Consider the following 15597-nt stretch of genomic DNA (forward strand, 5'->3'; position numbering starts at 1 on the left):
AGGCCCCAACTAGAAAATTCCTGAAGAAATTTAACTGGGGCCTGCCAAAGTGTGCCCGTCGGTTTGGACCCAGCGTTCTGATGCTAAAAATTTGCATCAATGCTAAGCTTAGCTCAAAAATTCAAAAGAAGCATGTGGAGAATCACAAGAATGTTGACTAACATGGACATGAACGATTCAGCATGATAATCAGCTCACTAGCATGTTGTCTATACTTGACCTACACCATTAAGTATACTAAACATGGCTAATAAGTCAGAAAATAGCTAATAGCTTATTTAAGCTAAAAGGCTAATGCTAATGAACTGCCTTGCTTCGCAAGGCAGTTCCCTAACCTGAGAGAAGAATATGAAGCATTCTAATATTATTGCATCGCCGTAAGGCGATGCATTAACCTGAGGGTCATATTGAGGCTTTTATTTTGAAATTTGCAGAAAGCTTCATCATAAATGCCCACACTAATCCAGTGTGTAAGAGTGCTTTGGATAAACCAGTCACATAAAGCCAAAAAGAGCAATTACATGATGTAAAAATTGCCAAGGCTTTTATTTTGAAATTTTTGTTAAGCTTCATTTGAAAGGGTAAAAGTAATTCCATGTGTAACAGTCATTGGATTAAATCAGTCATATAACACTCAAAAAAGCAATTACCTGATGTAAAAATTTTCAAGGGCTTTTATTTTGAAATTTTCAGTAAGCTTCATTTCAAAGGGCCAAACTCATCCCATGTGTAACAGTGACAGGGTTAAATGAGTTATATACAGCCCATAGCAGCAAGTAGTTCTAAAGGCCAGCTCAGTCCTCCTCTGTTTTAACTGAACTACTAGTTAGAACTACAGTGATGCGTATTTGTAGTCCTAAGCAGCTCTCCCTGCTCTGGGTTCCGTTGCCATGGTGAATAATCCTCTCTGCCAGCTGTGAGTGAGACATCCAGGGGGAGACAATTCTCTGTTTGAGCCAGCCAGTTTGACTAAAAAAAGCATTGCAAACAACTGTTTCCCGTTCGGGAACCGTAATACATATTCGAAAACCGTTTGAAGCATTTGAGAGGGCTATTTGTCGTCTCACATAGTCCCGCCATTCATATCTCTACCTCACTCACAGTATTAACAGCGATGAGATAAAAAAAGTGTGTGCCAAGGTCAGAAATTTTTTAGAAATACATGGAAGTGAATCAGTGAGATCTGTCTGCTACCCTGGCGCATGACTTTGCTCTGAAGCACCTGGAGAGAAAACCGTAAGCACTAGATAATTTTTGAAAACATTTGACCGGAGCAGGCATGCGTATCAATGTCATGACCGAGTTTCATACCAATCATGCAATATTTGTGAGCGTGAGGGCGAGTTAAAAAATTATTTGGGGTCAAAATGTCGCTCTGACTCTCACTCTAGCGGAGGAGCATTTACACCACATATGTCAGAGTCAGAAGATTTTCTACGGCCCCTGGGATGATCTTGATCTATTATTAGAACCGGCCCGCAGCAAGCCGGCACCCCGTCTGAAAAAATGCGATGCACTCTGCTCGATCCTCACAACGCCCCTGCCCCCTTCGATCCTCACAGCGCACACTTCTGCTCGATCCTCACAACGCGCGCACTTCTGCTCGATCCTCACAACGCGCACTCTGCCTCTGCTCGATCCTCACAACGCACTTACCCCAGGCCTGCAGGAAATTTACGATGCACTAGACCAAATGCGTCATTAAAAAAAATCTCAAAGAACATTCGATCAGTCCGGCCCTCGGCTTGTAGCTAAATTTTTTATTTGGCCCTCCGTCCATTTGACTTTGACACCCCTGATTTACACTCTGATTTTTCCAAAAATCAAAAACTTTGGGTCGCTTAGAAAGAAGTTGTGGACAAACCGTAATTCATATCGACGTGCTGTCTTCACTTTAAAAGAGATCACGGACGTATCTACAAAATGAAGTTTGAATGGTGTTTCTACATAAAGTTATGACGACACAGAAAATCCTCAAAAATAGGGTATTTTCAGGATTTACTGGTTGCCTCGTCCCCTTGATGATGAGAGTTGCACCTGGTGAGCTCGTTAGTGATTTTGGGGTCGTTTTTTGCTTTTTACGTCGCCATGGTAACTCCAAATCCCACCAAAAATAATAGCACACCTCCCGGGATCGAGCCGCACGTTTTGATATCACTTTTGTGGGTGGGCTCGCAGCGGTACGAGCCGCATTCCGGGTGACGGAAGAATAATAAATAATACCTAGAAAATTCCTGAAGAAATTTAACTGGGGCCTGCCAAAGTGTGCCCGTCGGTTTGGACCCAGCGTTCTGATGCTAAGAATTAGCATCAATGCTAAGCTTAAAAACTTCCAAAGAACCATGTGGAGAATCACAAGAATGTTGACTAACATGGACATGCACGATTAAGCATGATAATCAGCTCACTAGCATGTTGTTTATACTTGACTTACACCATTAAGTATACTAAACATGGGTAATAAGTCCAAAAAATAGCTAATAGCTTATTTAGGCTAAAAGGCTAATGCTAATGAACTGCCTTGCTGCGCAAGGCAGTTCCCTAACCTGAGAGAAACAGATAATGCTGAATCATATTTTTGACCCTGACCCTAAATCATATTAAGGCTTTTATTTTGAAATTTGCAGAAAAATTCATTATAAATGCCCACACTAATACAATGTGTAAGAGTGCTTTGGATAAACCAGTCACATAAAGCCAAAAAGAGCAAATACATGATGTAAAAATTGCCAAGGCTTTTATTTTGAAATTTGTGTTAAGCTTCATTGGAATGGCCAAACTAATCCCATGTGGAACAGTGAATGTGTTAAATCGTTTCTATAATGCTCAAAACACAAGTAGTTCTAAAGGCCAGCTCAGTCCTCCTCTGTAGTAACTGACAGTTCCACCATGTTGTAGTTCTAACCTTCAGTCTTTGTAGTTCTAAAGAGCAGCTCAACTGTCATGAGAATGAAACACACAGGGAGAGATGGAATCCTAATAGTTTGAAGCAGTTAGTTTTTCTGATCAAAGCAGGCCAAACATATCTTTACCTAAATGCTGCCAATAGCATGTGGGGTATCAGAATGTTTTCTGTAATTGACTTACTCAATTCAGTATGTTTAAAATGACTAATAAGTAAGTAAAATAGCTAATAGTTTATTTAAGGTAAAAGTCTTATCTTAATGATCTGCCTTGCTGCGCAAGGCAGATCCCTAACCTGAGAGAAGAATATAAAGCATTCTAATATTATTGCATCGCCTTACGGCGATGCATTAACCTGAGGGCAATATGAAGGCTTTTATTTTGAAAAATAAACATAAGCTTCATATTAAATGCTCACACTAATCCAATGCCTAACAGTGTTTGGGTTAAATTCCTTATTTACTGGCCTAAACAGCCAGTAGTTCTAAATGGAAGCTCTGTTTTAACTGAGTGTTAGTTAGAACTACAGATATGGTGTTCTGATAGTCCTATTTATTACCATTAGGTCAAAGGTTAATGCCATTGCACTGGCTTGCTGCGCAAGCCAGTGCCATAACCTGAGAGGAAAAGATAATATAGGCAGAGATTTTTGTCAGGCACTCACCTGACAGAGATATTGGGGCTTTTATTGGGAAATTTCCATTAAGCTTTATTTAAAAATTACACATTAATCCTGTGTGTAACAATGGTTTGTTAAAATCAGTTATAAAATGCCCAAAACACAAGTAGTTATAAAGGCCAGCTCATTCCAGAGTGTCTTCCCATAAGTCAGCTGCTCTGGCCTCATGTGTTCCGTTGCTATGGTAATGGATCAGCTGCTAACTGTCATTTGTGTGAGAGACAGAAAGAGGGGAAAAAAATTCTATCTTTGTGAGACACCCAGCCAATTAATATGGAAAAAGCACTCCGAACAAACCTTTGCCGTTCAGGAACCGTAATACATATTCAAAAACCGTTTGAAGCGTATGAGAGGGCTATTTGTCGTCTCCGATAGTACCGCAATTCATATTTTTACCTCATTCACAGTAATTGCAGTGATGAGACAAAAAATAGTGTGTGCAGGGCTCAGAAAATTTTCAGAAATACATGGAAGTGAATCTGGGAGAGCGTCAGTTACCCTGTCCCATGATTTCACTCTGAAGCACCTTGACAGAAAACCGTAAATGCTAGATCAAAGCAGGCCAAACATATCTTTACCTAAGTGTTGCCAATAGCATTTGGGGTATCATTTGAATGTTTTCTGTAATTGATTTACTCAATTCAGTATATTTAAAATGACTAAGTAAGAAAAATAGCTAATAGTTTATTCAAGGTAAAAGTCTTATCTTAATGAACTGCCTTGCTGCGCAAGGCAGATCCCTAACCTGAGAGAAGAATATAAAGCATTCTAATATTATTGCATCGCCTTACGGCGATGCATTAACCTGAGGGCAATATGAAGGCTTTTATTTTGAAAAATAAACATAAGCTTCATATTAAATGCCCACACTAATCCAACAGTGTTTGGGTTAAATTCCTTATTTACTGGCCTAAACAGCCAGTAGTTCTAAATGGAAGCTCTGTTTTAACTGCGTGTCAGTTAGAACTACAGATATGGTGTTCTGATAGTCCTATTTAATATCATTAGGTCAAAGGTTAATGCCATTGCACTGGCTTGCGCAGGAAAAGATAATATAGGCAGAGATTTTTGCAGCGCCTTACGGCGCTGCACTCACCTGACAGAGATATTGGGGCTTTTATTGGGAAATTTCCATTAAGCTTTATTTAAAATTGACACATTAATCCTGTGTGTAACAATGGTTTGTTAAAATCTGTTATAAAATGCCCAAAACACAAGTAGTTCTAAAGGCCAGCTCATTCCAGAGTGTCCTCCCATAAGTCAGCTGCTCTGGCCTCATGTGTTCCGTTGCTATGGTAATGGATCAGCTGCTAACTGTCATTTGTGTGTGAGACAGAAAGAGGGGAAAAAAATTCTATCTTTGTGAGACACCCAGCCAATTAATATGGAAAAAGCACTCCGAACAAACCTTTGCCGTTCAGGAACCGTAATACATATTCAAAAACCGTTTGAAGCGTATAAGAGGGCTATTTGTCTTCTCCGATAGTACCGCAATTCATATTTTTACCTCATTCACAGTAATTGCAGTGATGAGACAAAAAATTGTGCAGAAACTTTTCAGAAATACATGGAAGTGAATCAGGGAGAGCGTCAGTTACCCTGTCCCATGATTTCACTCTGAAGCACCTTGACAGAAAACCGTAAATGCTAGAGAAATATCGAACACATTTTACCGGAGCAGGCATGCGTATCAATGTCATGACCGAGTTTGATACAAATCGGGCGATATTTGTGGGTGTGACGGCGATTTCAAAATTGCTTTGGGGTCAAAAATCTGCTTAAATTCTCACTCTAAAAAAGCGGCAGTTGGTGTCAGTTATGCTCTGCGTTTCGGCAGTTGGAAATTTTGCTCGTTTTTCGCTTTTTACGTCGCCATCGTGAGTCCGATTCCTTATAAAAGTAATAGCACCCCTCCCGGGATCGAGCCGCACGTTTTGATACCACTTTTGTGGGTGGGCTCGCAGCGGTACGAGCCGCATTAACGGTGGCGGAAGAAAAATAAATAAAGATATAAAGAGACATTCTATTGGGTGTAGAACAATAGGTGCCTGCCATGCAATGCATGGAGGCAGTGACTGACTTGCTTCGCAAGTCAGTCACTGCTCTCCTTATGCATTGCTATGGGGCAGGCCCCAATTAAAGAGACATTCTATTGGGTGTAGAACAATAGGTGCCTGCCATGCAATGCATGGAGGCAGTGACTGACTTGCTTCGCAAGTCAGTCACTGCTCTCCTTATGCATTGCTATGGGGCAGGCCCCAATAATAATAAAGAAACATTCTATTGGGTGTAGATTAATAGGTGCCTGCCATGCATGGCTATGGGCAGGCCCCAATAATACAGTTTTCTAAAGGATCAAGAAAGCCAAGCTGAGAGTGTAGCAAGCTCCAGAATCACCTTCTCCTCAGGCTGAATTACTGATTTTTTTTTTTTTTCAGTACAGCAGAGAAAAGTGTAAAAAAAAAAAAAGCAATGCAGCCCCCACCACATACTTTCCTTTTTTTTTTGGCAGTAATAGTACAGAACTGGCCTGAATATGCTTGTAAGAATTAAAGACAATTACTCAACCAATAGCTATAGAGCTGAAACTCGTGTTTATAACACTAATTGTTCTATACGAAGCACAGACAGAGACCCCCTCTAGTGGTCACCGCACACAAAGCAGCACGCCAAGCACACAAGCGATGCCTTATTTTTCTTACTGCAGTGTGAGACACAGACGTAGCAAGTCAGCTCGCCCGCCGGTCGAGCCTCTAAATCACCACAACAGATGACACGCACGGGAGAGGGGAAGACGGGAGGAGCTGGGTCAGATTCTCTGAATGATCCGAACGTCCTGGAATCCAAGAAGTACAACCCAGCAGCGGAGATACAAATCTCCAGAGAAACTCGCCTGTAACTCTGCAGGACTTAATGATCTAGGATACAGCACTTCAAGCTCAACCGAGTCTGGGAACAACAATGATGATGATGATGATGATGCGCTAGGGCTGCTGCTCTGACATCAATTGCTCTCTGTTGTGCGCTGGAACCATCAACGAGAAAGAAAGAGCTGCAAAGTGGAAGTTCACCGACATGTCTTCTATAAAATCTAGAAAAGGGATTTAAATCTTTCAGCAAAACTGCAAACTGGCCACCGACTAACTTTACTGGCTAGCTGTGGCGACGATGTGGGGCGTTCAAGAGTTCATGACTGTGAAGACAAGAGACTGCCAACAGCGACGAGCCGAAAGCAACCTCGTCAGAGGGTGGGTGTCGTGGTGTGGGACGGAGAGAAGAGCTCCGTCATCAGGGAGGGGTTCACCACTTCACCGACTGCTGGTCTCAGGCCCGACCCAGTTGAAGTCGGGTGGTAAAGCTGGCTCATCGTTGGCTTTAAAAGGCTTCCAGTAAAACAGAAGGAAGTTCAACTTACTTTTACCGATTTCCTGTAACATCTGGATGTAACGGAAGTGGAACACTGAGAGTGCAGGAACAACTGATGCGTCGGATAGCAGGGGGAAAAAAACAACAACCCCGCAACATGCAGTACATTTAGAGACATGCAGGTGAAACTTGTGAGATTTTTTTTCCTCGTCAGGTCCAACCAAACATTTGGGAATTAGCATGTTTTCCCAGGAATGTTTACCTCGTTTTCCCCACTAAATCAGCCGTTTAAGAGATTCGTTATGGTTTTGTTGCTCTGTCGGCCTTAACAGAAAAAAAAGCAGCTTTGCCAAAAAAGAGAAGTTATTCCCTCCAGCGCAGCCATTGGGAGAGGCTTTCAGGTAATTGGGACAAATTGCGTAAATGAGAGGTCAAGCCGGGGTTCGGCAGGATATCCTCTTTTATTATTCAGATGTTTGTCTGGCTGTGGCTTTGTCTGCATTTCTGGCTAATTTCCTCACTGACATTAGCATTTCCAGTCCTCTGTGTGCTCTTGTTACATTGAGGCTGCATTGCTTCTGCTCTCACTTAAAGTTGCCACGAAAACATCAGCAGCCCCGGCAACGTGCTTCGTCGTTTCTCTGAGACGATTTTGATATTTTTATTGTTAGTTTCTCAATAGTTTTCAGTAAGCTGAGGAGGATATTTCTCAGACATCCAGTTCAAAGGAAATTTCCCCACTTTAGCTGCACATGTGACTATTTTACAAAGACTAAACCAGGTAAGATTACACTTATTTCTGCGAAATGTACTGAGTTTCATAGCGACAGCAGCCGGCTGGACGGACTTTTCACATCAGAATTCCAATTTCATTCCTTCTGATTTTTCCAGCGTGAAACAAAAAGACGTCTGTCCTTCCAGTCCAAATGGGTCACAGTTATCATTTTGTACGACCAAAATGAATTGCTCCGATTGCTAGCATGGTATGGATTATTATTATAGTTTGATTTATGACATTTTTCCTGTGATTCCAACTACATCAACTAGTACTTGTTGGTTCTGAGTGTCCCAGTTGTGCAGTAATTCTTCCACCTCTTCTTCAGTGCTGAAATTGGCCACTAGAACTACAGATTTCCACGTTTCCGCCTCATTTTGTCCACTGGACGCCTCAAGTGACACTTGCACTTCGCCTGCAGCTGCAGAGCTCTGGAGGTCGGCCAGGCCTTCGTGACACCTGTGCTGTCCCACTGACCTATTTCAGGTCCAGACGCGATGCGAGGCAGAAAACCGGAGACAGATGTCGGAGCACGGCTTTCATCAGCTCCACTCTTCCCCAAGCATAACAACCGTCTGTTTGTCTCCATGTGCGTGCATTCGGTTTGGCTGCTGCACACCCATGCGCCGCCCTTTTCCTCTGTTAAATAACAAGCCTTCAGGCGACTTACTCAACACACACCTCTGACCTATTTTCTTGTGTTTGGTAAGAAAGGTCGAGGTGTGGATGAGGCCATCGAGAGGAGATCATCCTCCACTCCCGTCTTGCCTCATAAAAGTCAGCCTGCTAAGTTTAAATCTCGGCACAAGACAGGAAAACAGGAAAAGTGACAACATAGGCCTTCAGCCGCAGAGGGAGACAGAGAGAGCGACTTAGGTGAAGTTAAGTGGAGTGGACTGCTATGAGGGAAACGGATGCACGCTGATGTGACAAGACGTAAACATGTTTTCCATCTGAGGGCTTCTGGGTAGAGATGAAGATGTTTCCAGAGAACCGTAGACTGACACGCAGGAGAAGGAAAAGTATGTCTGAATCCACAAGTATGCTCAGAGCGCAGGCCGTCGCCCGTCGCTGCAGATCGTGCGCCTCGATGTGTGGTGAGAGAGAGTTTGCGTCCCGAGGTCCCGATGAGTTACGACACGCGAGAACGCTAATTAAACCGCGGAGCCTGGAGCAGAAAAAGATGTGCAGCTGCTGTTCTCTAGACCAGAAAAGTGACGGGAAATGATGCGTATTTTGGAGCTTTCTTGAAAAAACTTTAAAGTTTTTTTTGTTTTTTGTTTATGTTCGCTTTTTATGGGTGTTTTCAAGGTAAATTAGCTCAATCGCTATAAACTTCAACAGCACTTTATGATATGAAAAAAAGCACCGTGTTCTCCTGTTTCTACACAGCCGTCTATCCACCAGGAATTCGCTTTTGCAACAGACATTTTTGTTTTACGACAAACATTTAAAAGAAAAAAAAAATAATAATAAATATATATATATATATATATATATATATATATATTCATGCCACACGTTTTAGAAACATCCATGCTGACGGATTCAATCCCCTGTGTTGAAAACAGTTGTAAACACTTGTCAAAGATCAAGGATTCATTTGTTCAGACCTCATTTAGCAGGGAATTGTGGCTAGTTTAAGAGTTTGCGTGCACTGAAGAATCTGATTCTGATGTGACCTCTCGTAAACAGCAGAGCGAGCTCCAGCTAAAAGGACTTTCTACAACAAACATTGTTAAAGTCAGATGTTACTAATTGGCAAATTGAACTAAATGAGCAGCTTTTTAAGAGTCATTTTGGAAGACAACATTTGCGGGTAGAAACTACTGAGCTATATAAAAAAAAGACAAAGTCTTTATTTGGCCCATTTGATGTAAATATGACAGATAATGACTCCTTGTCAAACCAAAAATATTCCTAAGCAAGCGGTTGCTGAAAGGTAAAAGGAGATAAAAGGAAATGGGAGGAAATGCAGCTAATGCTAAATGTTGAGATAAACATGTCAACGCCTCTAAACCTGCATTTTCCCTGTTCCAAAAAAGAAAAAAGAAAAAAAAAATCTTTTAAGTCCTGTAAGCTGCGAGTTGGCGAGTCACTGGATGAGACTTGTTTCTTGAGCACATTGTGCAAAAGGATCGATTGGACTGGGATCTGGGAATTTTTAGAAATGTGGCCAACGCTTGCTGGACTTGTGAAAACGTTTCAGAACCCTTTTAGCTTTCTGTCAGAGGGCGTTGACCTGCTAAAAGAGGTCACAGCTAACAGGAGATAGCGTTTCCTTTCAAGGGTAATTGCCGTCTGTCTCGATGCTAAGCTAGGCGGCTCATGTAGAAGTAAAATCCACATGAATGACAGGACCCAAAGTCTCACAGCAGAACGTTGCTCAACCCATCAAACTACAACACTGACTAAAACTAACCATCCAAGTAACTAAAGAAAACATGAGTTTTAAACCACTTCTATTGCTCCTTTGCCCCCATTCTGAGGCTAATTAGCTCATTTGTGAAGAAATTTTGCGTGATTACTCCAAAGGGAAAAGCAAATATGTTCTGTCTCCAATTAAACTCCACCACCCTCCTCTCCCTCACACACACACACACACACAAACTACGACCTACATCTCTTCAAAGCGTAAACACAGTGAGTTCTGGTTCTGGATGGGTTCAGAAGATGATTTGCTTCATTATCTGAAATGAAATGCTCCTCTCCAGGCCCAGACTGATCCATAAACACAACGCAGACCTTCTAACGCTCTCATGCCACCCTGCAGACCTCCACCCACCAGGAAAATGGGTTCCTGCTCTGAAATTATAAAGGAGCTGCTGAGTAATCACTTCCAGCCACCAACAGAGCAGTGTGGCACGAAGCGACCAAATGCAGAACACCAAGAATAGGTCAAACATCATTTGTTTTACTTTTCTGCATGCCTCTAGATTCCCTGCCGAGTTACACTTATTTAGCTGAAATGTTAAGAAACGGTTTTTGTGGATTTTCGTGCTCGTTGTTGATCAAAACTGTTCATGAAAGTAATAGAGCTGGTCGAATCACAAACAAATAAATCAGAACCCGTATGTTAGTATATATACATTTAATTTTGGATTAACATCAGAGCAACCGATCTAAAGTTTTGTTTTGTTTTTTTTGTAAAACTCAAAGCACCAGAAGCTTTTCATGAGCACTTAATTTTTGCATAAAGCCTTCCATGAAGTTTTCAGGCTTTGAGGCTTTTACTCAGATTTTTTTTTTTACAAAAGCTGCTCTTTTCATTTGAAACGTCACAAAACTCCCAAAATATCCAGCCTGGTTGAGATCATGCAAGCCTTCAACAGAGCTCAGTTACTCGTTTTGATTTTTACTTTACTTTTCTTTTGATCTTTTTTTTTTCTCCTTTTCAGTTTTTAAATTTCAATTTTAAAGCAAAAAAAAAAAAAAAACTTAAATGAATATTGGGAACTTTTTTTTTTTCTCTTGCAATATCGAGACAAAAACATTCTGGCTTGACCCGATTCCAAAGTAAAGATTCATCCTGAAATGTGGCAAAGGACAATTTCACTTTTTTCCAGAAGAAAAAGCAAAGTCACAGCAATGGCTGAACTTCCTGTCTAGTTACTGGTAATGCGCACGCTGCCTCCCACAGCTCAGCCGGCGGCCTCGCTGCTGCTTACGTTGCTTTCAACCGTTTCGTCCCTCCAGGTGGTGCGTTGTAAAGAGCAGAGCCATTTCCAACAACGCTGGAAACCCCCAGCAGCGCCCGAGAGAGACGCGGCGCACAGATTCGCTTTCAGGAGCTTTTTCGCTGTAACACAGTGACTGTCTGTCACGGCTGACTCGTTTGAATCACGGAGGGCTCATCAGAACGCACAGGGTTGAAAAACTGTCTTCTTTCCCGTAGAAGGGAGGATAACCTGATGCAGAAAGCAGCGGCTGATTGTTTCCTCCCATGTCTGCTCTTTGCACTAATGCGTTTTGCAGCGCCTGTTTTCATCGTGCATGCGGGAACTTGAGAGCGAAAGAGTCATCCTGTCCCCAGAGTGCAGTGTAGACACCAACGCTGTTTTTGTTTTTTGGTTTTTTTTAGAAGCTTTCTTCCTCTGTTTTCATTGCTATTCGAGCTTTTCCTCTCCTAGAAGAAGTGTGGCGTTCCACAGACTTTATTTACAGTCATAACATTGTTTTGTTCTCCTAAACTTATCGATTCCTCTCGTGGAATTAAAAAATAATAATAAAAAATTTTCAGAATCATTTGGTTTCACAAACCTGTCAGAGATTTACCTCTCTGACAGGATCGGTTTCTGAACCCAAACACAAGTCGGCAGACAGTCGTGCTTATTTGTTTGTTTGTTTGTTTTTCCCCTCGCATCTCTTCATCGTTAATCGCAGAGATCAGGTGCCGCTGATGCTCAGCCGTCTGGACCTGCCAGAGCCGAACCGATGAGAAATTTCCACACGTTGTCACGGAACACGATCGCGGCCAAATACCACAGCGAGGCCTCTCCAAAGATCGAGATTTAAAAAAAACAAAAACAACAAAAAACACACGCCCAGGAGGAGCTCCTGTCTGTACAGGCTCCAGGGGGGGAAAGACGCCTCGGATGCAGCAGCTGGAGACTTAAACACGCCCCTGTCACAATTCAAGCTCAAATTTCCTGTTTTGTTTCTCTCCACTAAACTAGATCTTGTTGCGTGCCTCCGACGCTATCTGCAAGCAGAAGTTTGTGTTAAGACCACCTATGATGCGCAAAAGCAGACAAACAAAAAAAAGTTAAATGTGTTCCTCTCTAAGCAGAATATAACTGAGCTTGGAGATGAGCTCCCGAGTTATGTGATCAAATATATCTCCCCAGGGCAGCAGAATAGCTACGTTTGTTATTAGGAAAGGAGAAGCTGGAGCAGATGAGCGACAGAGAGAATTAAACTCCTTCCCATCAGCGTAAAGCCCAGGCTTTTTCTGTCCTGAACCTGCAGCCACACGCACCGACAGCTTCACCTGCACTCGGCTCCTCGCAGCTGCTGCTAACACTCTGGAGCCTCCTGGACGCTGAGCTGCACAATCAGATCGTGAAGAGTCACGAGAGGGGTATTTGAGTTCTGGGTGTGCACCGATGAATCGTTTTGTGTTTCCAAGCTAACCCCCAATAAAAACAAACGAACAAAAAAAAATTATCACCCATGTCTAACAGTTAATGAATTTCTTCATATTGACGCCCTGGAGCTGCAGTTGTCTGAACATGCCAAGAAGCCAACACCCACTGCAGCGCTAGCTCACTGTTTGCCTCCCTGTGTCTTAGTGAGACCTACCTGCTAAGTGGAAAACATCCCCACTTGTGTCTGCAAGTGTTTCAGGCAACCGTGTGCCATGTTGCAATGACAGTTTAAAAGGCCGCGAATAGACAAAAATGCTGATGTATATGAATAGTACAAGTTCTGCAGCATTTAAAATCGGCTCCCCAGTTGGAGAGAATTGGTGCCACTCGAACCCAGCAGCGCCCTCCCTTCGTAGCATCCATAGCAACATATCTATTAATTTAAGGATATAAAGTGTTTAAAGTTAAATAACAATGTGTATTTCTACTACAAAACAAGTGTAGAGAGAAGCCGCTGCCTCTGCTTGGTCTACAATTACACTTATTTTGAAGAAATGCAGAGAAACACGTTTTGGGTGATTTATTGCCGAAGCACCAAAAGGAGATGAAATTGTGTCCAATCTCTGGTGTCACATTGGTTCTTTTATTATTTTTCTCCTTTGAATAAACAGATGTGAGACCTACATACTGCATAGTGCAAATTGTGGACCTGAGTAAAGGCCAAAGTAGCACTAATAGCCCAGCTTGAAAAGTTTCTACCAGCCTGCGCAGCATGCTGACTCCTGGAGAAGATGCCCTCCCCTCACCGCCTGCTGAACTCAAGGTTGAGTTTCTAAGGAGCAAAAAAATAAAAAATGAATAAATAAATTCCGTTTTGTGAAATTATTGCATTTGTGACGCATTTTAGTCATTCCTTAAATGTCCTGTTTGACCTAATCTACTCCAGTCATATATTTAAATGTCACAAAACGGTTAAATGTTTTTCCCCCTCAGACCTGCAGAGTTCAGACTTGACTCTGATGTTACAAATTTACCCTTCAGTTCTCTTTAAATGCTCATGAAATTTGACTCTTTTTTTTTTTTTTTTTTTGAAAACACGCCAATTCAGAGTTGCATAATGCACTCGGCCTGCTTTCATAAGCGCAGCTGGACTTCATTTCCTTTAATTTACTGCCCGTTTGCTCCTCTGAAAGGACTAGTGAAGAAGTGAAAAACATGGATTTAACTGTCTGAACCGATATAAAAACGCCACAAATCAAGAAATATCTTTGATTTCTGAAAAAAAGTTGTGTTTTTTTAACCATATAAATGCTGCGTTGAGGCAAAAACAATGCGCTGTAAAAAAACGAACGCCAAATGTAAAACACATAAACACCGTTCTCGGTCCCTGCTGACCTGCTCCATCTGTTGACACTTTAGTGAGTCATGACTTTTTTTTTTTTTTCCCTGAGACGCCTCGCCTCAAAAAAAAAATAAAATAAAAATAAATCCCACCGGGTTAAAATAAAAACCAGACTTTGCTCTCAGGAAATCTTAATGAAAAACACACAAATACTGTAAAAACCCAAAGAAGAATGGATTGTTTTGGAAAACAGAAACGAAACAAGAAGATGGAAGAAGTGGGAAGTTAGAACATAAGAGGCTGGCTCCTATTTATATAACAGAAATTTCAATATAAAATAATGAAGCTTGTAGGATATGGAGTAACTGCCAGAGAAATTAATCAAAAATCTTTCAGCTAAATTGTCTTGGTTTATTAATTATTAAGGAAATAAATTGTTCAGGGTATTGTATCTTGTTCTTAGGCACCGTCAGGCAAATAATAAGACCAAAGATTGAAATTAAGAAAAAAAAGAAAAAAAAAAGAAAAAAAAACCTCATTATGGCAAAATCATCTGGGTAGCCTGGTTCCTACACAGAAATGTTATTCCCAAAACAGAAAAGTGGAAATGTCATTTTAGAAGACCCTACACAAGTTTGTTTTTTGTTTTTTTTTGGGGGGTTTTGGCGCAAGTACAAGAGTGAAAATGTTGACATTGTGTATTGATGTGGACAGAGAAAAAACCTCTTTTGTGAAAACGCTGACATATTATCTCAAACTTTAAACCTGACCTATAATCCCAAACGCATCGCATGCGCCACATGTTGCAGCTAAAATGGTGGATTGCACATTTGTCTTATAATTTGCTAAAACGACACGGTGAAGGAGCTTGATTTCGTCGCCACTCAACACAAAAGACGCCAGTTGATCTTCGCCATACTTGTCATCTTGTTGGGTTCGCCTCTGTGAGGAAGCTTTAGGCGCAAATCCAATACGCCATGCTTAGCGCCACTTACAGGTCTGGAGGAGTAAAAAAAAAACCGTTTCCAGAGAAAACATTTCTGGTATTTTTGAAACCAGGAAACCATTTTTGGAGAAAACGCTCTAATGTGTAAGCTGTGCCACAAGAAGATATTATAGAAGTCAAAGTTGACCTGCTCTAATTTCATAATCATTTGTAGAGGGAGTCGCGGCTCAAAGACTCTGAGGTTGTTAGGAGGAGTTGATTTCAAGGAAAACCGATTGGGAACAGAATGAAACCAAAACGGATCAACTCAGTTGTGAGATTCTAAACCCGAAGACAATCAGAAGACACTCAGTTCATTTGTTTTCTCTCTAGCCCTCTGTTGCTCACCGGTACGTCGATCTTGATGAGGGCGATGTCGGCCTTCTCGTCGATATCTTTGATCTTAGCGTCATAGGTGGCGCCGCTCTTCAGCTCCACCTGCAGGGCATGGAGAAAAGT

The 15597-nt window shown here is 41.7% G+C and overlaps 1 protein-coding gene across 1 annotated transcript in view; it reads right to left on the reverse strand.

Annotated features, from left to right (window-relative positions):
• Positions 1 to 15597, reverse strand: part of htra1b (HtrA serine peptidase 1b) — a 47816-nt gene that overhangs the window by 24869 nt on the left and 7350 nt on the right. The window contains exon 4 of the mRNA XM_044103485.1: positions 15487 to 15576. Coding sequence (XP_043959420.1) covers positions 15487 to 15576 — 90 coding nt within the window. The remainder of the gene's footprint in view (positions 1 to 15486; positions 15577 to 15597) is intronic.

The sequence above is a fragment of the Gambusia affinis genome, linkage group LG20 (genome assembly GCF_019740435.1).
Source record: "Gambusia affinis linkage group LG20, SWU_Gaff_1.0, whole genome shotgun sequence".
NCBI classification, from domain to species: Eukaryota; Metazoa; Chordata; class Actinopteri; order Cyprinodontiformes; family Poeciliidae; genus Gambusia; species Gambusia affinis.